This window comes from Desmodus rotundus, chromosome 2, assembly GCF_022682495.2.
Source record: "Desmodus rotundus isolate HL8 chromosome 2, HLdesRot8A.1, whole genome shotgun sequence".
Classification (NCBI taxonomy): Eukaryota; Metazoa; Chordata; class Mammalia; order Chiroptera; family Phyllostomidae; genus Desmodus; species Desmodus rotundus.
This window is the reverse complement of record NC_071388.1, coordinates 121,601,310-121,625,758: the sequence shown is the minus strand read 5'-3', so window position 1 is coordinate 121,625,758 and position 24,449 is coordinate 121,601,310. Positions and strand designations below refer to the sequence as shown.

At 36.1% G+C, this 24,449-nt stretch overlaps 1 protein-coding gene across 2 annotated transcripts in view; it reads left to right on the top strand.

Moving 5' to 3' along the window:
• Window positions 1-24,449, top strand: part of DPP10 (dipeptidyl peptidase like 10) — a 722,439-nt gene that overhangs the window by 612,462 nt on the left and 85,528 nt on the right. For both annotated transcript variants that reach the window (XM_024569627.4, XM_053918597.1), the window contains exons 8-9: window positions 2,948-3,068; window positions 18,984-19,138. In XM_024569627.4, coding sequence (XP_024425395.1) covers window positions 2,948-3,068; window positions 18,984-19,138 — 276 coding nt within the window. The remainder of the gene's footprint in view (window positions 1-2,947; window positions 3,069-18,983; window positions 19,139-24,449) is intronic.

Below are 24,449 nucleotides of genomic sequence, written 5' to 3'. Positions count from 1 at the left end.
TCTAAGATATAATTCTTAGGCAAATTCTTTACCTAAGTGTGACCCATATACTTCCCATAATAAGCTTATTTCCTATTTTCTGTTATTATTTGAAGACTTCTTAAATGAAGTGAAAGCGGTAAATATTATTTGTTAATACTTCTTTCTCCTCCTTCTCCATCTAGCTCTATCACTAATACTGGTATTATTCCACTACTACTCCTAATCAATAGTTTATACACCGACATAATATGTAGTACTGGTCAATAGTTTGAGATAATTTACACATTGGCTGAAGGTGTAGAAGTTTATTTTGATTTAGGGTTTGTAACCTCAGTAAAGTTTAAGATTTTGAGCCAAATTTTCCTGCATGAAGTCAGCTTTGCTTCCAGTAATAGCCACATGTGCTATACATTCTATATTTATCACCTCACTTATTTTTCAAAACAGATGTCTAAAATAGGAGTGAGACATGTACATTTATTAAAGGAGAGGACCAAGATTTAGAAAGCTTAAGAAAATTGTTCAACCAGGGAGGATGGGGGAGAGGGATAATGAGAGGTAATAGGGGAAAGGCCATCAAGGAATATGTGTAAAGGACATGGACAAAGCCAAAGGAGTAGGTTCTAGGGTGGCAGGCAAGGGTAGGTGGGGTATGGAGTGTGGTGGGGTGAAAATGGAGACAACTGTACCAGAACAACAATAAAAAATAAGAAAATTGTTCAAGTCACTGATATTTTAAATTTACACTGCCTGATTATGAAGCCCCCACTTTTAAATACCCTGATTTATATTTCTTTCTTCTCCCCTGCAAATTATTTTTTCTATCAGCATTCTTACCTGTAATATAAATGTCAGATAGTGGTAGAATGATTAATGAAATACTCTAACTGTTAAACATTTGCCAAATCACCAGAATCAAAATAGAATGTCAATGAAATTTTCTGGATATTAATATTTTTTTCATACTGTGCACACCAAGATTCTAAATCCAAGACTTCATAATTAAGCAGACAATTATTTCAGAAATTCTTATGTTTGCTTCATTTGCTCTTGTGTAATGATCTCATAGCATGCTGGAACACATGGGCACTAGTCCAGCTTTCATGTTCTTAGTAGAATGATCAATTGAAATAGCAATTTGGCATACAATGGACAATATTCTGTTTCCTCCAACATGTGGATGAAACATGGTTCTGTAAAGGTTGTACTATCACATAGGCCAGTAGTTTAAAATGTTTATCATTAAAAATATTTTAAAGTGGGTTATAAATAATTTTGTCCTGTTGTTGGGCCCATTGTTGCTGCTGATATTATTTTGGAAGACTCTGTGATATGTTCAAATTAAAACTCCTTCTTGAGACCTCAGGCACAAGATAATTACTACTGCAATGCTTTTTGGGAAAGAATTGGCAGAAGATATTGCAGCATAATGAGGTGCGTTCACTTATCAATTAAAAGGAATTTTGCTTTCCTTTCCTTTCATTGGTGAATTTGTGTGTTGAAGTAGATAGAATCAGAGAGATTCTGTCAAGATTACTTCATTGATCACAAAATGCATTTTTATATAAGTAAAGACCCAAAATTGAAGCCTTTCAATCAGTTAGTTGGCTGTTACTAAAATGGTATCTAGTGTATTTATCAGTCTCTTAAGCATGCAAAATGTTATCTCGGACTCAAACCAATTTTGAAGTAGCAGAAAGAGATTATTAAATAGATGAAAAATTATTGTTGAAAATATGGATTTATAAGTTTCAAAACTGAGAAACATGATTTCTAAATGATAATTTGATACTGATATGTTAGAGAAAGAAACAGCCATTAATAATTAAAAGCAATACTGTAAATAATGCTAGTATGAACTTTGGGGTTCATAGGTTCTTCTGAGTTGGTGTTTCAGGATTCTTAGGGTGTAATCCCAGCAGTGGAATAACTGGATCAAAGGGCAGTTCCATTTTTAGTTTTTTGAGGAAATTCCATACAATTTTCAGAGTGGCAGCACCAGTCTGCATTCCCACCAACAATACACTAGGGTTCCCCTTTCTTCACATCCTTGCCAGCACTTATTTTTTGATTTGTTAATGATGGCCATTCTGACTGGTGTGAAGTGGTATCTCATTGTGGTTTTTATTTGTGTGTCTCTGATGGCTACTGATGTTGAACATTTTTTCATATATCTATGGGCCTTCTGTGTGTCCTCCTTGTATAAGTATCTATTCAGGTCTTTTACCCATTTTCAATTGGATTGTTTGTCTTTCTGGAGTGAAGTCATGAGAGTTCTTTATATATTTTGGAGATCAAACCCTTGTTGGAGGTATCATTTGCACCATTATTTATAATAGCAAAATGCTGGAAACAGCCTAAGTGCCCTTCAGTAAATGAACAGATCAAAAAACTGTGGTAAATTTACACAGTAAAATACTACACAGCAGAAAGAAGGAAGGAACTCCTATCCTTCACAAGAGCATGGATGGAACTGAGGAGTATAATGCTAAGTGAAATAAGACAGGTGGTGAAAGAGAAATACCATGCGATCTCAACTATAAGTGTAATCTAATCAACCAAACAAGTGAGCAAAATAGAACCATAGACATGGAAATAAAGAACAAACTGACAGTAACCAGAGGGGAGGAGAGAGGAGAATAACAGGGAAAAAAGTAGGGGATGGGGCAAGTCTAGGAACATACATAAAGGACCCATAGGCAAGGACAACAAGGTGAGAATTGACTGTGGGAGCAACAGGGGCATGGGTGGAGCAAGGGAGAGCAATGGGAGAAAATGTGGGACAACTGTAATTGAAGAACAATAAAAAAGCAATACAAATACCTGCATTAAATAAAGAGAAAATTGATGGCTGGCAAATAAAACTCTCAGCTCTTCAGCTACTGTTATAATAAGAAAGTTTTTACAAAGTTTTCCTAATATGTTGAGTCTTTGGTTTGTGTGTTTTACATGTTTCCTGATCCAGATTTATATTTTTGAAAATAATATCTACTATCAACCTGATATAAAGAGCAGTTCATTGCGACTGACATCTTCCGGAAAAGAAGGAATTATTTTTAATGGGATTGCTGACTGGTTATATGAAGGTGAGTTGAATACATTTAGTTTCAAAATAACACAAATGACATATTTGAATACAATATCTATAAGAAAAGTCTGTTCATTTTAGAACAACATATAGTACTATTTCTCCTCATGTCCTCTCAAAATTTCCTTCATGCTTTCATATCTTTGCATGTACTCATATTTAGACTGGTTGTGATTTATATCTACTTATATGATTCCACATTTGAGATTTTATATATATATATACACACACACATATTATATATATATATATATGAAAGTGAATGATTACCTTGTATCACTCAGGAATTAGATGTTGAATTTTTCTGACTTCTGGAAAAGAAGAAACAAAAACCTCTACTGCTCAGTAAGGCTACTTGATTTTAATCATTCCTGTTAAGAACATTATGTCACATTTTGAAAGCCATTGCATAAGGAGGAAATAAAAACTACCTAAAGAGCTCTCTGCAATAACTATTGAATTAAATTTTAATAATAACTGAGAATATAAAAAGGAATTAGATGAGGAAAACCTCTGTCCAGTTTGATTATGTACCAATAGTCAGCTGAGTTATAGGTACTGATTTCCTGGGGAGACACAAAGCTTGAATTAACACCTAGGTTTCAGGCTCTGAAACTGATTTTGGCAAAATATGTCAAGATTTAAACTAAGTTAGTCTATTTTTATTAGAAATTATTAGGCTAAGTATCACTCAGAAAATTTATTTTATGGAGCAACATTGGCAAATGCAATTTCTCTACCTCAGAGTCAATATTTTTAATTCTGTAAAATAAGTAAATTATTTAGCTCATTTATTTCTTTATTTATTCTTTCAATCAATAGATATCATTAAAGACCTGTTATGCTCTAAATACTTTTCTGGGTCTTAGATACATCAGGGAACAAAATAAAGTACTGTTCTCAGAACCTTACATTAAGAGACAAATTTTGCTGGATGGAGTTTTTTTACCAAGAAAGAAATGTTGTGGCCCTTGATATTTATATGTGTATGTTTGCATGTATATTTATATCTGTACTATATTTTTGTGGATATACCAGCATCAACTAATCAAAGGTTTGAGAGACGACAGTTTACCCCAAGGAGCAGTAGCAGCTACTGTGAAAATAGCTATTATTATGCTATGGACATTTTTAAAAAATTGAAATACCAAAGTGGATAGGTAGGGTTCTTTGTTTGAAAGTGTCAGAAGATAATTGTGACTTTCTTATTTCAAAAACATAATTTATTTGAAGGGCCTGGGGTGGCCCAGTAAATTGAAGAAACAACTGGAGAACAAATGTAAAACTTGGATATTTCTGGTAAACCAGGTAGCTAGAGAAAACCATATCTTACCTACAGGAGCTAGGTAAGATATGCTCTTTATCTTTAAAATTGTTGGACTGTGTGAGACCTTGACAGATGGAAAAAAAAATCAATTCAGTTTTTTAAGTAGTCAAATCACAGTAAGCACAGAATTCTATGAAAGAACAAAGGAGAGAAATTTAGCTCATTCTTAGGGATTGGCAACTCTTTCTTTTTTTTTTTTATTGTTATTTAATTACAGTTGTATGCCTTTTCTCCCCATCCCTTCACCCCACCCCAGGTGAACCCACTTCCCTCCCCCCTCTCCACCCTCCCCCTTGGATTTGTTCATGTGTCCTTTATAGTAGTTCCTGTAATCCCCTCTACCCACTGTCCCCGCCCCCACCTCCCACCCCCGCCCTGGCTATTGTTACATTGTTCTTAACTTCAATGTCTCTGGTTATATTTTGTTTGCTTTTTCCTTCTATTGCTTATGTTCCAGTTAAAGGTGAGATCATATGGTATTTGTCCCTCACTTCCTGGCTTATTTCACTTAGCATAATGCTCTCCAGTTTCATCCATGCTGTTGCAAAGGGTATAAGCTCCTTCTTTCTCTCTGCTGCGTAGAATTCCATTGTGTAAATATACCATAGTTTTTGGATCCACTCGTTTGCTGATGGGCACTTCGGTTGCTTCCAGTACTTGGCTATTGTAAATTGTGCTGCTATGAACATTGGGGTGCACAGATTCTTTTGGATTGGTGTTTCAGGGTTCTTAGGGTATAATCCCAGCAGCGGAATTACTGGGTCAAAGGGCAGTTCCATTTTTAGTTTTCTGAGGAAATTCCATACTGTTTTCCACAGTGGCCTCACCAGTCTGCATTCCCACCAACAGTGCACGAGGGTTCCCTTTTCTCCACATCCTCTCCAACATTTGTTTGTGGATTTGTTTATGTTGGCCATTCTGACTGGTGTGAGATGATACCTCATTGTGGTTTTAATTTGCATCTCTCTGATGGCTAGTGATGCTGAGCATCTTTTCATATGTCTCTGGGCCTTCTGTATGTCTTCCTTGGAGAAGTGTCTGTTCAAGTCCTTTGCCCATTTTTTAATTGGGTTGTTTGTCTTCCTAGAGTGGAGTCGTGTGAGTTCTTTATATATTTTGGAGATCAGGCCCTTGTCTGAGGTATCATTAGCAAATATGTTTTCCCATACTGTTGGTTCTCTTTGTAATTTGGTGCCGTTTTCTTTAGCCATGCAGAAGCTTTTTATTCTCATGAGGTCTCACTTGTTTATTCTTTCCTTTATGTCCCTTGCTTTAGGGGATGTGTCTGTGAGGATGTTGCTGCGTGGAATGTCTGAGATTTTCCTGCCAATGTTTTCCTCAAGGACTTTTATGGTGTTACGGCTTATATTTAAGTCTTTTATCCATCTTGAGTTTATTTTCGTGTATGGCGTAAGTTGGTGATCGAGTTTCATTTTTTTGCACGTAGCTGTCCAGATCTCCCAACACCATCTGTTGAAGAGACTGTTTTTGCTCCATTTTATGCTCCTGCCTCCTTTGTCAAATATTAATTGATCGTATAGATTTGAGTTTATTTCTGGGCTCTCTATTCTGTTCCATTGGTCTATGTGCCTGTTTTTATGCCAGTACCAGGCTGTTTTGATTACCGTGGCCTTGTAATACAGTTTGATATCAGGTATTGTGATACCTCCTGCTTTGTCCTTCTTTCTCAAAATTGCTGCTGCTATTCGAGGTCGTTTATGGTTCCATATGAATTTCTGCAATGTTTGTTCTATATCTGTGAAATATGTCATGGGTACTCTAATAGGGATTGCATTGAATCTGTAAATTGCTTTGGGTAGTATGGCCATTTTGATGATGTTAATTCTTCCAATCCATGAACATGGTACATGCTTCCATTTGTTTGTATCTTCCTTAATTTCTTTCTTCAGTGTTGTGTAGTTTTCTGAGTACAGGTCTTTTACCTCCTTGGTTAGGTTTATTCCTAGGTACTTTATTTTTCTTGTTGCTATATCGAATGGGATTTTTTTCCTGATTTGTGTTTCTGCAGTTTCGTTGTTGGTGTACAGGAATGCCTTTGATTTCTGGGTATTGACTCTGTATCCAGCTGTTTTGCCAAATTCATTTATTAGGTCGAGTAGTTTTTGAGTGGAGTCTATAGGGTTTTCCATGTACACTATCATGTCGTCTGCAAACAGTGACAGTTTCATTTCCTCCTTTCCAATTTGGATGCCTTTTATTGCTTTTTCTTGTCTGATTGCTGTGGCTAGGACTTCCAATACTATGTTGAATAGGAGTGGTGAGAGAGGGCATCCTTGTCTTGTTCCTGATCTTAGTGGGAAAGCTCTAAGTTTTTGTCCATTGAGTGTGATGTTGGCTGTAGGTCTCTCATATATGGCCTTAATTATGTTGAGGACTGCTCCCTTTATTCCCACTTTGCTGAGTGTTTTTATCAGAAATGGGTGCTGTATCTTATCGAACGCTTTTTCCGCATCTATTGATATGATCATGTGATTTTTGTCTTTGCTGTTGTTGATGTGATGTATTATGTTTATTGATTTGCGAATATTGTACCATCCTTGCATCCCTGGGATGAATCCCACTTGGTCATGGTGGATGATCTTTTTAATATATTGCTGGATGCGGTTTGCTAATATTTTGTTGAGAATTTTAGCGTCTATGTTCATCAGCGATATTGGCCTGAAGTTTTCTTTCTTCGTTGTGTCTTTATCTGGTTTTGGGATTAGGATGATGTTGGCTTCATAAAAAGAATTTGGGAGTCTTCCATCAGTTTGGATTTTTTCGAATAGTCTGCGAAGGATAGTGGTTAGTTCTTCCTTAACTGTTTTGTAGAATTCTCCTGTGAAACCATCTGGTCCAGGGCTTTTGTGTGATGGGAGTTTCTTGATGACTGCTTCAATTTCCTTTGCTGATATTGGTCTGTTCAGGTTTTCTGCTTCTTCTTCAGTCAGTTTTGGAAGATTATATTTTTCTAGAAATGTGTCCATTTCATCTAGGTTTTCAAATTTCTTAGCATATAGGTCTTCATAGTACTTTCTTACGATCCTTTGTATTTCTGTGGTATCAGTTGTAATCTCTCCACTTTCATTTCTAATTCTGTTTATTTGGATCCTCTCTCTTTTCTTCTTGATAAGCCTACTTAAAGGCTTGTCGATTTTGTTTATCTTTTCAAAGAACCAGCTTCTGGATTCATTGATCCTTACAATTGTGCTTTTAGTCTCTATGTCATTTAGTTCTGCTCTGATCTTGGTTATTTCCTTCCTTCTGCTTGCTCTGAGCTGTCTTTGTTGTTGTTCCTCCAGTTCTTGTAGGCGTAGGGTTAGGTTGTTTGTGTGAAATGTTTCTAACTTCTTAAGGTAGGCCTGTATTGCTATGAACTTCCCTCTCAGGACTGCCTTTGCTGTGTCCCATAGGTTTTGGGTTGTTGTGAGTTCGTTTTCATTTGTTTCCAGGAAGTTTTTGATTTCTTCCCTAATCTCGTTCTTGACCCATTCATTGTTTAATAGCATGCTATTCAGTCTCCATGATTTTGAGTGTTTTGGGTTTTTACCCTTGGGGTTGGTTTCTAGTTTCAGACCCTTGTGGTCAGAGAAGATGCTTGATATGATTTCAATTTTCTTGAATTTGTTGAGGGTTGCTTTGTGTCCTATCATGTGGTCTATCTTTGAAAAAGTTCCATGGACACTTGAAAAGAATGTGTATTTTGCTTCTTTGGGATGAAAAGCTCTGTATATATCAGTTAAGTCCATTTCCTCTAGGGCATTGTTAAGTGACACAATATCTTTGTTAATCTTTTGTTTTGAAGACCTGTCCATTTTTGATAGTGGGGTGTTAAAATCCCCTACTATAATTGTGTTGCTGTCAATATCTTTCTTGAAATCCTCCAAGATTTTCTTTATGTATTTGGGTGCTCCTATGTTGGGTGCATATATATTTATAATGTTTATGTCTTTTTGGTGGATTCTTCCTTTGAGTATTATGAAGTGACCTTCTGGGTCTCTCTTTATGGCCCTTCTTTGGAAGTCTATTTTGTCTGATATGAGTATTGCTACCCCTGCTTTTTTTTCCTGTCCGTTTGCCTGGAAAATTTCTTTCCAGCCCTTCACTTTCAGTCTGTGTAAGTCTTTTGTCCTGAGATGGGTTTCTTGTAGGCAGCATATGTGTGGGTCATGTTTTCTTATCCATTCAGCTGTTCTATGTCTTTTGATTGGAGCATTTAATCCATTTACATTTAAGGTTATTATCGATAGGTAGTTATTCATTGCCATTATTTCCTACCTGTGTTCCTCTGTCTTTCTCTTTTCCTTCCTTTCCTTAAAGCAGTCCCTTTAGCATCTCTTGCAGAGCTGGTTTGGTGGAGCTGTATTCTTTTAGACTTCTTTTGTCTGGGAAGCTCTTTATTTGGTCTTCTATCTTGATTGAGAGCCTTGCTGGGTAAAGTAGTCTTGGTTGGAGGCCTCTGGTTCTCATTACTTGGAATATTTTTTGCCATTCTCTTCTGGCTTGGAGCGTTTCCATTGAGAAGTCAGTTGCTAACCTTATTGGGGCTCCCTTGTATGTTACTTCCTTTTTCTCCCTTGCTGCCTTTAAGATCCTCTCTTTGTCTTGGAAATTTGCCATTTTAATTATGATGTGTCTTGCAGTGGGTCTCTTTGGGTTCCTCTTGCTTGGGACTCTCTGTGATTCCTGGATTTGGGTGACTTTTTCTCTCCTCAGATTAGGGAAATTTTCCATCATTACTTTTTCAAACAGGTTTTCTATCCCTTGCTCTTCTTCTTCTCCTTCTGGTATTCCTATTATACGGATATTGTTACGTTTCATGTTGTCCTGCATTTCCCTTATTGCCTCTTCATTCTTTCTGAGCCTCTTTTCCTTTTCTTGCTCCTTCTGGGTGTTTTTTTCTACTTTATCCTCCAGCTCGCTGATCCGATCCTCTGCTTCATCAAGTCTGCTTTTAATTCCTTCTACTGTGTTCTTCAATTCAGAAATTGTATTCTTCATTTCCTCTTGGCTCTTGTTGATATTTTCTATTTCCTTTTTCATGTTGATATAGTTTGCAGTGAGTTCATTGTAGTTTCCTTGTAGTTTCTGGTAGTTCTCTTTGAGCTCGGAGAGCTCAGTGAGCTTCCTGATGACCATTGCTTTGAACTCAGTATCTGGTATTTGACTTGCCTCTTTTTCGGTTAGTATTCTTTCTGAGACTTCCTCCTTTCCTTTCATTTGGGAATTGTTTCTTTGTCTTCCCATTGTTTGTGAGGCTCTTCTTGTTGGCCTCTGCTTCTTAAATTGCTTTGTTCTGAATCCCTGGGTTTATGATATGAACTTCTATGGTAGAATGCCAATGGGATTCGGTGGTGCTGTCTCCTTACTCTCCTGTGCTCACTGGTCTTGAGCTGACGTTTATGTGTTTAACACGGTCTAACTCTAGTCTTTTCAGCACTCCAGGTTTTGTTGTCGCACCGTCAGATCTTTCAATGTCCTCTATCTTTGGTCTCTGATCTTCGTATATGCTGGAATACTGTTGGCTGTTCGCTCTGCTCCTCAGATCAGCTAGGTATTTCCCTGGCGTTGCGGGGAAGTGGATTCCGCTTCCACCTATGTTGCCGCCATCTTCCACTAGTGTCACAACTCTTTCATAAAAGAGAAACCCTCTGAGTTGAATCTGAAATATTAAGTGGGACACATAAGAAGAAACTAGGAAGAAAAATTTAAGCAGAATTAAAAGCTTGCAAAAACACAGTAGAATTAAATAGCATAGTGAGTGCCTAGGGAACTGAAATGTGCTTGTTATTATTGAGGCAAAGCACTTGAGGAAAAAGAAGGCAGCAGGAAACAAGGAATAGTGACCCTAAAAATAATCTGGAATTTCAATTATTTTTTTTCTAGTAAATGGGAGAACTAATAGAGCTTTTCAAGTAAGGGAGTGTCAATATTAGTTCTTTCATATAAATAGATCATTCGGCTACAGCGTGAAGCTGGGATTGAATAGCAGAAAGAACTAGTGAGTATCCATAAGGTGTTGTTTCTTATTTTTTATTGTTTATTCTATTACAGTTGTCCCAACATTCTCTCTTTTGCCCCTCTAGCCAGTCCACCCCTCTAGCCCACAATCAATCCCCTCTCCGTTGTCCATGACCATAGGTCATTCATATTTGTTCTTTGACTAGTTCCTTCCCCTTCCTGCTACCATTACCCCCCCTCCTACCTTCATACAACTATCAGTCTGTTCCATGTTTCTATGACTCTGCTTCTATTTTTCTCATTAGTTTATTTTGTTCAATATTCCAGTTATAAGTGAGGTCATATGGTATTTGTCTTTCCCCTACTGGCTTACTTCACTTAGCCTTATAGTCTCTAGTTCCATCCATGCTGCCACAAAAGTTTTTGTGGCCTATGAAGAGATAATGAGCAATAGGACTATGGTTAAAGAAAGAGGGAAGATCCTAAAACTGATGAGCCAGTAAAATAGATAGATTTTTGTGGCTAAATGGTTAGGGAAGGAGGAAGACAAGAATATTTCTTTGGCTTCTGGTTTGGGTCACTAGTAAATAGTGGTGACAAAAACAGTGAGCAGGCATTATTTAGGAATAGTGGACCTCGGAGAAGAGAGGAGTAGTTTAGCAAGAACATTGGTGCTTCTTAGTGTGCTACCATGCTACATTGTGACAAATAGTGATCCCGAACATCAAAGAACTTTCAGTCAAATGGGGGTATACTCAATGTAAACTGTACTGACTTGACCAATGATCAAGATGGCTTGGGCCTCTGTCCTTTAGGGACGGTTTCATATAGTGTATGGTATTACATTTTTAAGAAATTTATAAAAAGAGAATATTTTCTGATGAATTAGTTTTTTTCTTAATTAGAAAATAAAAATTTATGTATCTGGGCTAAGAGTGAACATTGTGTTGGGGGATAGCCAGGTCAAACAGGTAACAGAAACTTTTGTGATGATAAGTGTGGGTATGGCACATTCCAAAAGAGAAGTAGAAAAATTATAGTTTGTGCCATTCAAATTAAATTCAATCCTTTGGGCTTTCATGTTTTAGGTATACTAGTAAACTAGATGTACTATGTGATTTAACATTACCTTGCTAATATATCTAATCTCTTACCAAAGAAACCCATATCACGGAGGATAGGCAACTTGGACAGAGCCCCAGAACTCATGAGAAGCAGACCTGGCACTTGAGTGTGTGTCTTCAAACCCAGTGCTTAGTCCTAGTCGGCTATGCCTGTCACAGTGCAGTGCCTTTCATTATTCCCTAAAGGATGGCATACATTATGCACCTAAGATGTTGGATTTCATTAGTCTCTTCCTCAGCCAAAGACTCTGAAACCTACTATCCATGGAATTAAGTCAGTTTTGCTTTAGTTCTAACAGAAGGGACCCTATCACAGGAATCAATGTTAAGGTAAGGTAGAAGGATTTAAGAATATATTTTAGGTCCTCAAATTCCCATGTCATTGTTTTCCCCTCAACATTTTGCCTGCCATCCCAACCTATGTTTCAAGAGTCCCACATGTACCACATGTAGCAATCTCCCACTATCATTTGCTTGTCCTGTGTGCCAAGAGCATCCAGAATCCAGTGCTTCTCTTTTCCCTTATAGTACTCACCAGAACACAGTGATTTCTACTAAGAATGCATCTGATTTTCAACAGTATGTGTGGGATAGTCTAGTATGGAGATTTCCTTTTTACTACTTTATAGAAATCAATTATGATCTGAATTAGTATGTGTAGGAGACTCCAGAAGTAATATATAATATTTCAACTTGCTTTTCTAATTGAAATTTGCCTTCTGTAAATGTCACAGAAAAGGAAAAAATTGGATAAGGAACCACATAAAAAGATAATAAAATGTTTTTGTGGCAAATTTTAAGGGCATAACTTAATCTTTGAGGACCTGGCCAATCTGTAATTGTGGTTATTATTGCCAACCACAGTCATCACTATCAAGGCTTTAAAAGTCTTTAAAAGTGTTATTTAAAAATCTTAAAGCCCTTTTTCTTTTATTTCTAGTATTATTTCATTCTTAAGGGAAGTAAAACAAATAAAATATAGTGTTTTTTAAGAGTTAGTGAGGGTCAGAAGAAAAACAAAGCATTATTCTCAAAATGAAACATTATTTTAAATGTAATTCACACAAAATACATCTAATGCTATTTATATAAATTAGTGTATTTAGCATGGTAACTTACCTGAATAAAGTATCCAATTAGTGTTTTCTTAAAAAGTGTAAAATTCACATTTTTTTTGTTTACAACTTTAAATTGTTTCATAGTATCGAATCTATTAAATAGAAACAAAAAATGACTGTCATATTCAACTGTTTAAGCATATAAAATTATAGAACAAATATGTTTAAGTGATTTATATTTAAGCATATTAAAATATCACTCATATTTTTAAGGAATTCTTTGAAATCGAGTTCTATAATTATTGAGCCCATTTATCTGTCAAGCCTTATCTGAGAGCAATAAAATGAAGAATAAGGGTTTCTATGTTTTGAGTACTTCCAACATACTGGAGTGAAAATCTATATACTATTATGTTGGAGCATGGTAAATTGAAGTATAAATAGAATTACATGTCAGCATAATATATAAAAGTATGAATAGAATTGAGTCTGAAGACATAGGGAAATATAGGTGGAGTCACAGAGGAAATGATCATTGTGCTGACCTTTAAGAATGACAGGAACAAACACCTTAGAGAAAGAAATTACAGGAAAAAACTATATTTATCAATGAAATGAGATTATTACCTTTTTATTGTTTAATGGAAAGTGCCCATTTTCACTGTTTATTTTGCCTTCTTTTGGACACAGGGAGTCATATTTATTTATTCACTGATTCAACAGAGATTTATTGAGTACTTACTAAATTCCAATAAAACTGGACTGTGACAGATAAACAAAAGAATTTAGAGATGTACCTGTGGAAGCCAGAGGAAGACAGGATAATGGGCGTTGCTGAGTCTCTGGAGGGCAAACAAGCTAAGGACGCCAAATTTACTTTTGGATTTGCTATCAGAACTTCACAAGAGCAAAATCAGTCAATTATTTACCAGAAGGAAGACTGCAGTGGATGGAGGTATAAATAGGAAGTGAGAAAGTTATGAATATAGAAAATTCTTTCAAGAAAATTGACAGTGAGATACTGAAAATTAGAGAAAAATAATCAACCACGGATCCACAGAGCTGGCAGTAAGATCCTCAGGAAATCTTGTCTAATAAAGAACAAATGGCAGTTCCATTTTTAGTTTTGTGAGGAAATTCCATACTGTTTTCCAGCATGGATGGAACTGGAGAGCATTATGTTAAGTGAAATAAGCCAGACTGTGAGGGACAAATACCATATGATCTCACTTTTAACTGGAACATAATAAATAGAAAAAAAGAAATAAAATATAACCAGAGACATTGAAGTTAAGAACAATTTAACAATGGACAGGGGGGAGTGGGGAGGGGACAGTGAGGAGAGGGGATTACAGGAACTACTATAAAGGACACATGGACCAAATCAAGGGGGAGGGTGGAGGTGGGGGAGGGAGGGGGGTTTGGCTGGGGTGGGGTGGAGGGATGGGGAGAAAAGGCACACAACTGTAATTGAATAACAATAAAAAATTTTAAAAAAAGAAAAAAGAACAAATGGATAAAGTCAGCTTACTTTTCAGAAAACGGTTATATATTAGTTTTTTGTAAATGCTTTGTGTTGAGGCTATGTTTTTAAGTGTCTGTGATATTAAACATGTGTTGAAAATTCCATCTGCTATGCAGTGAGATTTTGCAAATCTCTGTAATAAAGACAATGAAGAACCCAACCTACATTAAAATAGATTACAATTATTAAAAATGCCTTGTTTATAAATAATATAATATAATCAACACAGGAAGTTTCAATCCATGAGTTAAATTTGTGACTTATACAACAGGACTCTTAGAAAATGCATTTTAAATGTTCTTTTATTCATATTCTTTCCATTTTAGTTAGCTTTGTTTTTGTACCTGAAGGAAGTCAAATAACTGTTTATTTGTACTACCTTACTATTTTAACATTGTTATGAGGAACAACTTTAGTCATAAATTATTCTAAATAAATGAGAGTAGATAATACAAAGTTTCAAATGAATGATGCTCTATTACCTGGGCCATTCTAAGTCCTGAGAAGTATTTATGCACACAACTACAGTCCCCAGGATTGAACCCTCTTTGCTTCTTAAAAACCCTGTGTTGATTCAGATAACAGGATTTTCATGTTCCTGTACCTTCAAGTCCCATAAGACTTAGAATTTACACTCCATTGGCACTTAACTTTTTTTTTTTCATGTGATGACTCATGTCTCCTCATCTGAATTGTAAGTTACTTGTATGAATTAGGGTAAAGACCACAACTGGAAAAAAAAAGATGGCATATTCAAAGTAGTATTCAAAGTTTTATCTATGAGGAAGGCCACTTAATTAGTCAGAGGGATATGCAGCATCCTGGGCTGACAATGGCCTAGCCATTAACACCTGAGGTTGGAAGGGGAAATAGCTATTACCAGAATGTAGAAGGAGAAAATTCTATAGTTTTCACAGTAGTAAGAGCAGTGAGTTTTTGTTGAGAGACCAAGCCACACCTACATGATTTTAATGGGTAGGAACCAAATAATAAATAACGTGCACTAACTTTCTTCTCTTACTTGATTTGTTTAGTTTCATGTTAGCTATACCCAACAAAAAGTCAGTTGTAACTTTTTAGTGTGTCAGTCAGTTAATAAACTTTTTATTAAATAAAAAAGTTCATGTCCCCAAAACAGGAGCACACAAGGTCCCTTCTGCTGTTGTTTCACTGTAAAGTGGTATTAGTCCAGTTATATACACCTGCTTGAAATTTGTAACTACAGCCAATGCTTTCACTTTTTATATAAGGTTTCAGGGGAAATTCTCCAATTAAGAAAAGAAATAAGCATTATCATGTGACCTTAATTGGTAATCAGGCATTTCTTTATTTTTTTCCTTTACCTTCTGACAGCATTTTGACTACACAGATTATTTACCTGGTGGAACAAACCAAAACTTCATTTCTGCCAAACCATATCCCTTTGTTTCTTTTTCGTAATGGGGATGCTACAATATCAGTTTTCTATTGAAATGGAAATTGTAATATAGGAATGTGAAGTTGGAAACTGAGATGGAATTGAACAAAGGAATATTTGTGAATTAGCTGAGTTCCAAATATAGTCTTCCTTGCCCTCCTTGTAAAGGAAAGAATCATTTTCTTCCTGGCAGATGGGATTAATTATCAAGCCCAGCTCAGTGACTATGTTTTCTGTCAGTTCATTTTTCTCTCATGTCATGTTGAGCCCAAAATGGTCAGGAGGAAATTTCAGCTTCCAGTTCAAAGAAACATAATTATGACTATATTCTCTGTAGGAGATAATCCTCCTGTAGGCATTAGAACTTCTAAACCCACCAGCTCATTATAATGAGAACAAAAACCAAAATATATACAGTGGGTCATTGATGTGATAGTGAAAGAGAACACTGTACTTCCACCACTTAGTTCCTGGCTATGCAGGAAGGACACTTGCATGCTATAAGATGACTACCCAACTATAAGGCCATTGTGAAAAAAAAGTGCCAAAATCAGATAGAGCATGCTTTGTCACTTTTCTAACAAGGCAGGTACATCTGGCCAATGGGGAACCTGATGAGAACCGGAAATTCCAAGAGTCTGAACCCATTGCACTTCTTTTCTCTAGAACATATTTATTGTTTGGAAGTGACATAGTATGAGCTACCATAGTAACAGATAAGTTATTCTGTAACTCCATGAATACCAGTGCTGGTAAAACCACAGTTGGCAAAGGCATAGCCAAACCTAGAATATGTGTCTATGTCAGCAATAACTAAACGCTACCTTTTCTGATGGAAGGGTCCCTATATAAGCCACCTGCCACCAGATAGTCAGCTGGAACTGCTGGGAAATGATGCCATATCAACAGTTTAGTAATGACCACTATTATTAGCAGGTAGTGGTGTCAGCCAGAGACAAACTCACGTGCACTTCTGGTCACTTTGTTCACTGGATTACTGAGTGCTGTGGATGTGCTCTGGGGGACATTAAACGGAACACTATGTCTTCACATTTTCACCTCTTCTGATAACTCTGTGCACTTATTTTCCCCTAAACTTTCTTTTTACTAATTTTCTAATGTTATTCTTCTCAGATTCCTAATCAGGTGGCCATTTATTAGATATTGTTCATAAGTCAGGGATCAACACTTCAAGCCAAGTCTCTTTCCACACACAGTCTACACACAGTTCAAAAGACTGCCAACTCAGAAGATTTATGTTTTTTAGAGATGGCTTGTAATCCATTACTGAATCAGACTGTGGTGTACAGCCTATCCAACTCAAGCGTGTTTCAAGGACGTAGGTCAAACCTACCCATACACCCAACCTGCATTGTTTTCCTCCTCTGCCAGCTTGTGTTAGAAACACATCTTGAGGCATAGACATGAGATAAAAAGGTAGGATACAGCTGCGGATGTAATGCCATGGAAATTGACTAATGTGTTCTGGACCAATCCCATATGTCCCACTTCTATTTTATTGTGGAATGTTGCTGCTTTTGTTTAGTTTTATGGCGTGAATCAGATAACAATCAGCTCATGATGGGCAGTTTGGGTTGCATAGTCACTTGCTATCCCATGCTCAGGCTAATTGCTTCTGCCAGAGCCCAATAGAGAGCTGTTTTAGAAATAGAGACTATTTATCAGCACAGCAGAAATTGGCTTTTCTGTGAAGCTTTTAATGTCTGTGCCTTGATTATCATATGGTGAGTGTCAGAAGCTCTACAGCATCTGTTTGCCTTGGATACTTACATTGCCATGGTGTCTGCTAGGTCACAAGGTAAAGATGGCAGGGAAGGTTGTGCCACAACCTTCACTAGCTGTATAGCTCTCTCTTGCTCAAGTTCTACCAGACCTGGTCATTTTACAGTTTACCTGGGAAATAGAACAAGGCAGCACATGTGAATGTGGTTTATATTTTCTTCAAAGTCCAGAATTCAGTCCCTCTTTACTTTTGCGTAAGTACAGTTCCAACCAACTCTCTCTCACTTTAGAAGAGATAGCCCAGTATATCCCAGTCTACTGGATCTCCACACTTCCCTAAGGATGCAGATTCTTAAACTTTACAGGAATTCTTCTTCCACTCCACCTTAATGCCTTTCTACCCAGAGGTTGCCTCTGTGAACAAGAAGACTTGTGGGAATTTTGAGGTTCAAAATCTTTAGCCATAAAATTAGACACATATAACAGTATTCCACTATGAATTGTGGTATTTATGAGACTGAACCAGAAAGCATAATGGACATGTTTACACAAGCATCCTTATCCTATGTGTTGGTGTCTTAACACTTCTCCACCAATATCTCTGTATTAATTTTAAAAATCAAGTACAATTGAGCCCCTGATGTGTGTGGCATTCTGCAACCCTTATTAAGATCTCTTGGACCTCAGCCATACCTGCCCTACAAGTACAGAAGGAAAGGACTCCTTTAAGGATGTCCTAATGATTTTTTGTGTATTCCTAATTTTGCAGTAATGGTATTAATTTTTTATTTTTCCTATGTAATCTCTCTGAGGTGTCACAAGAACCATGTAAACTTTATAATCTTTACAGTTGACACTGTTGTAGCAACTAAATGTCACAACCACTTGTCTGTACGATGCCTTATCTCTCTATTTGCATTTCATTGTGTGTCATTACCAGTGACAATTGATCACTCCTGGTTCCACCCTTTGCTATGAATTGTCTATGCTCCAGTCCTTCCCTAGAAAGGTTGTTATTAAATCAAATATATAGATATGGTTATAGAGATGGATATATCTCCAACTTAATCTTAAAATGTAATTTTGAAATTCTATTTCCTGAGTATCTTCTGGTGTTAATCACTGTATTAGTCAGGGTCGCAAAAGGAAAGAGATGGCACTTTCAATAATTTAAAGAGTATTTACAAAGAGACCATTTACAAAGTTGAAATTGTAGAGGAAATATAAAGGACAGAACTACAACCTGGACCAGTAGCAGCCTATGGCCATAGAGATGAACCATTAGTAGATATAAAAGGAGAACGTTGTGGAGAGGCAGCTGCATTGACAAGAGTAGTGACATCATGTAAAGCACACAGCAAGACTAAATGCAAATATGAATGAATGGTGACATGGATATGGTTTTGTGCCATATTTCAGTCTTCAATTGCTGTCATCAGTCTTTTCACTCTGATAGTGCTTTCATCGTCTCTGTTCACATTGCTGACAAGCCATGATGTCTTGACTTCCCTCCTTCCTTCCTCCCTCCCCTCCTTCCTTCCTTCCTTTGCCTATGCTTTTCTTGGTGTTAGAGGAGTAACTCAGAAATAGAGAATTCTTATGAAGTTGATAAAAATCCAACACACTGTATAAATATAAATATAAATATAAATATAAATATGTATATATATGTAAAGTGGATTTTTCAAGGACAGATGTATGTGGGTCACTGAGCCCGCATCTCTACAGTGGGTTTCAAATAACACTAATCTATTCTAGAAGAACTTCTGCATTCTCACATCGCCCACTGGTGGTCACCAGATGGAGAAAGGCTTGCCTTCCTGATGATAAATGATTCATTGGTGCCTAACATGGTTATTCCTCGGTTTACTGGAGCATTGTATCCCAAAGGAAAGCAGTATCCGTATCCTAAGGTAAGTAACATGATAGTGCTAGGTTGTTGCCTTTCTCTCTGCACCAGTGACTTGACTGATTGCATTTTTGGCTCATAAACAAGTTGTCTTTGGAGAATTCAAGAATTCTTGTCTTGAGAGAATGCTCCCCTTGTCTACAGAGTCATTGTTTTAGAGCTCGCAGTAGTCTGTACAGAGTGCTTGGGTAGGAGGAGATAAATATATTTCAGGGTGTGGGAATTTTTGCTTTGCTGCATTTTTTTCCTTGATGCTCTAATTCTTGGTTTCCCTCACCTCCCTGCATAAAAGATGGGAAGAAGAGAGAGGGCGCAGCACTAATGCCAGGGCAAGGGCTTCTTCTCCAAAGTATATTCTGTGAGTGGTTAATAGGTGTTCTAGGGAGGAAATAGTACCATGGTCAAATACATTGGAAATGCTTAGTTGAAAAAAAAAATCTAGCTTCTTTCAGGTGATTTCTTAGAGCACGTAATGCACTATATTTTAATGTGTATTATAAATCTCCTTTAAAAAGTAGACTAAGCATAAAGAATCTCCAGAAGCATAAAGAATCACCAATAAAGAATAGACTAAGCATAAAGGATTTATTAGTATTAACTTCAGTACTGTTTTGGCAGAGCAGACTCTGGAACATACTTTATAAAACACTGGGATAGAGTCATGGCTGGGCATAGGTAGAATAGATGGAATTGTTTTACTGAGTGAAGCAAATATGGAAATCCTGCCCAGAGAGCATAACTACTTTCAAGTGTTGGATGGGGCTTCTGGAGCCGGTTGCAAAAACACCTTGAGAGTATTGATTTTTCTAGTATACACTATGCTTAATTACTTAAGGTCTCTTTATTAAAGTTTATCTTCCCCATGTTTGTTTAAGAAAGAAAAAGCCTCACGAGGGACACCCCTATGTATTAATCATGTAAAGATATCTTATAGTTTTTTAATTCCACTTTACACATTTTAGCTCTTAATTAAGTAATACATGGCCACTGATTTCATTTAGAAGCTATTTTTAAGCAATTTCTTCAGTGAGTTATATTTTGTATTTCCCAGGATGATAGATTTTATGCTTTTCCATTTGTGAATTACATTAGCTGGGCAAAGTACTGGACAAATTATCTATCACACATACTACTTTACACCTGCAATGAAGGTGTGGTCAGGATAGGGGTGACATCCCTTATTTTTCTATCATCGGCCAGACTCAAGTTTTCCGTGGTCAGAAAAACAATATGGCTTAAATATGGAGAGTGAGGAATAAGAAGACTGTTTCCTCAGTGGGATTCTGTGCTGTTTTTTTTCTCTCCATCCTGTCTTCCTTCCATAGTGTGTAGCATTAAATAACCGAGTGACACCTAAGGAGGACAGCAAGAGTGAGAAGGACCAGGTCCAAGAATCTTGAAATGTCATTTTTAAGGTCTTTTCTGGACAGGGATTGGAAATCACATATACTCAGTGCTCTCCAGCAGAAAACAGCAATTGGACCTAACAACAAAATAAACGTATTCATTAGGATATTTTTATTGTACTCCAAGAGGAGTACTTGGGAACTTTCTAGTTATAGATTTAGCCATGTTTCATGACTCACAGTTTGTGCCCATACATAATGCTTGCACCTGCTTTTTTTCAGAGAAAAACTGAAAAGACTTCTCAATACATTAATTCTCACACCTTTTGATTTACTTATTATACTGAAAGATCATGTGATAATTTAGACATAAAATGAATAACTAGTGGCATATTGTGAAAAGTTTATGTCAGTACATAAGGTATTCAGGCAGAATTGTCCATTGTGTGTCCTGCCAAAGAGAGTAAAATTGCCTCCTGAGAAAGAACAGTTTTGTAATTAATTTATTTTCCCCCAAAAGTGGGTTATTTTAAGATTTACACATAAGAGCTATATGCAATAGCTGCATTTTCAAATTTCCTTCTCAGCTATGGACCTTTGATGCTTGAACTTGGACATTCCTAGGGCTCATAATTTTAACAAGGCTGGTGCAAACAAATGAACAAAGGGAAGCATCTGAGGAAATTTAAATATATCAGCAGTAATTCAGAAGTTTCGGGGCTGACAAACCTAGACACTTTGTTATCATTTAATTAGTTATTTAATATTTATTAACAGTAAGGCATAAATTAAACTAATGTTTATTAATTGTATAAATCATGTGTGCTAGTAATATGCTTTATGCTTTCAGAGAGATTTTTCATGTTTTTCCTCTTTTAATCTTTTTTGCAATTGGCTCTATTTTACCAATAAACAAACTGAGCTTCTAAAAGGCTAAATCCTTTGATGAAAGTCACAGTTACTTTAAGAACAGTGAAATAACTCAAATATATTGATTCTGTCCCACTCTATAAAACTACCAAAGGTCAACATATCACAGATGACATATCTGGAATCAAAATATCCCCTTGTCAAGTTAATATATGCGGAGCTCTTGCTCCATTTACTATTCTTGACTTAGCTGTGTGCAGGGTGCGGCAAAAGTAGGTTTACTGTTGTGAGTATGCAAAACACAGAGTTTATTCTTGTATTATTCTTTATTATTGTATTATTTTTCATATGAACAGCTAAATATAAACCTACTTTCCCCCCCACAGTGTGAGTAGTATTCTTAGAAAGCCTCACACCTGCCATATATACATATTTATATGCCCAGATGTAATAAGTGATATGTATAATAGATGAATATAATTAATACATGGTGAAGGTCCTGAGTGTGTTTTAATGACTACAACTTAAGGTTATTAAAAACAAAAAGATGTTCTAATGTCCAAAGCTGAGAGAAAGAATCCCAAGTCCTCAAGAGGTGGTCAGTAGAAATACCTGCCTAGGTAATTAAAACAATAGGGCTCAAAGAAACTAGGTCTGGGATTTTTTCCTTGTTCTCACACTAAATTTCAGGATTATGTGGGGTTTACTACTTGGATTTTCTATGTCTCATTTTCTACTCTGGTTTTTAAAATAGTGTCTTTTTCACTAACAGATATATTATTTTAATTTGCTCTTACTTACGCAATTAACTTTCAAAAGTGGTACTTTAGACATTGAAGTAATGCATAGAGTTCACACTAAATTGTACTTCAAATTAAACCAGATTAAAATGAGTGCAGAAAATACCCAATGTAGTCAGATTTACTAATGAAATACTTACACTAAACACATGTATTTTTATTTTACTTAATTCAGCATGATTCAGAACTCATAAAAAACTCTTCATTAGCAATTCAGCACAAAAGAGATGTACACAGTTCTATCTCAGTAACCTCAGGTTAATGTTCTTAATTAAAACATTATCTTGTTTAATGACAACTTAGTTGCCAGTAAAATAAGGTTAATTATTATTGAGGCTTGTGTTTCAGAATCATAGAGGGAAAGATTCTGGGAATTTGTGGTCTTTGTCGCAAATGTGACTGTAAAAAGCACATAGATAAACCCCTCTAATTTCCAACCAATTGAAAGAATTCAAATATTAAAAGGTACAGATGAACTTGCAATGCCAACTTAATTTCTAAACTCCATGGATAGATAAAAATCTAATTAAGATTATAAAACAAATGCTAAAACAGCTGAATTTTGGAAACAGCCTGATACTTGGCTTTCATCTATAATTGGCCACATAGGTACACAACTTTTGATTTGTCTTCATATAGAAGTTAATTGGGATATCGTTGATTCTATGCAAGTAAAAGCTTACAGTACTAAGGACATGAAAAAAGTGCCTTAACATGTGGTAATAACCATGTATGTCTGACAAAGTATGTCATAAAATTAAATAACATTGATAACTCACAAAATGATCAAATTTAATTTAATTTTTTTTCTTTAATCAGTTTATTGAAAGAAATATATAAACATAGTTTTTCACTAACTAGAAAAGTCAATATCTTAATAATGACTATCTTTTTTTAATTCACTACCATATACTATTTTAAGTACTTTTATAAATCATTTTTGTTGGTTCATATAACAAAACAATGAGATATTTTTATCTACAGAAAAGAAATCTACTTGAGCTCAAAACTTCTGACTTATGATATATTCGTAGAGATTTGTCTCATTTTTGATAATGAAATAAAATAATCCTTGAGGACCATTAACATCTTGCCCATAGTCCATCTCCAGTAAGTAACAATCAAAATTTGAAGCCAAAATTCTCTGACTCACAGATACAGCTAAACCATTTCTGAAAATGTTGTTCTTTTACCAGTGGCATCAGGCTCATTTGGGGATTTTTTAGAAATGTAAATTTCTTCTGCCGCTTGGAGGAGGACCTCAGCAGTCTGTGGTCAAACAAGCCCTTCAGGCTTACTGGTGACTCGAAACCTTGGATTATCACTGAACTGTTACATGTGGATTTTAATGAGATTCCCACATAAGTATAATCAATATTTACATTTTGATAAAAATACTAATATTTATGTATTGATATTCATATATGAATTTTTATTAAAATTTGCATACTGGTTATAGTTTTCTGAATCTTGTTAAAACAGATTTCTTTGGCCCACACCCTGAGATTCTGATTCTAGATCTGAATATAGGTCTGGGTGGGGCACACAAATTTGAGTGTCTAAGGTTCCAGAGGGTAACGACTGATGCTCTTGGTTAGAGAACAACATACTGAATGGAGCTACTAAATACTATGTCCCAGCTCTAAATTTTAACATACCTGATCAAGCTAGATAAATGGTTAGATTAAAAATATATGGATAAGGCCAATATTTTCAGGGAGGAAAATTCCAATTAAAAAAAATCAAAATTGATGTGAAAGACAGCTGCTAAGTGTGGCAGAACACTAAACCGCCCAAGACAGATATATTTCCAGGCACTAGAGGGTTTTAGAGCAATGATTCAGCTTTATAAAATCTGACACAGGAGCTTTCTTTGTGAGGCAGGCCCACAGTTTACCTTCCAGGAAGCCCTTTACTATAGGAACCATTTCCACTATCTCTCTTAAGTCACTAGTCACTGCATTTCTGTAGTGACAGCCTTTCTTGACTTCTTTCTTTGACTCAAAACTTCAGACCTGTGTTTGAAATACTCCCACAGATGCACTAATTATTTTTCTTTATAGGCTTTTGTTTAAAGCAATTTAAGGTTCCCCCCAAAATTGAGGAGATGGCAGATACTTCCCATAAAGCACCAGCTCCCCACATTTATAGCCCCTCCCTTTGTCAACATCCCTCACCAGAACTGTGCATTTGGTTCAACTGATGAAGCACTATTAACACATGATAGTGACCAAACAGCCATAATTAACATAATGTTTTGTTTTCAGTGTTGCATATTCTATGGGTTTGGGACAAATAT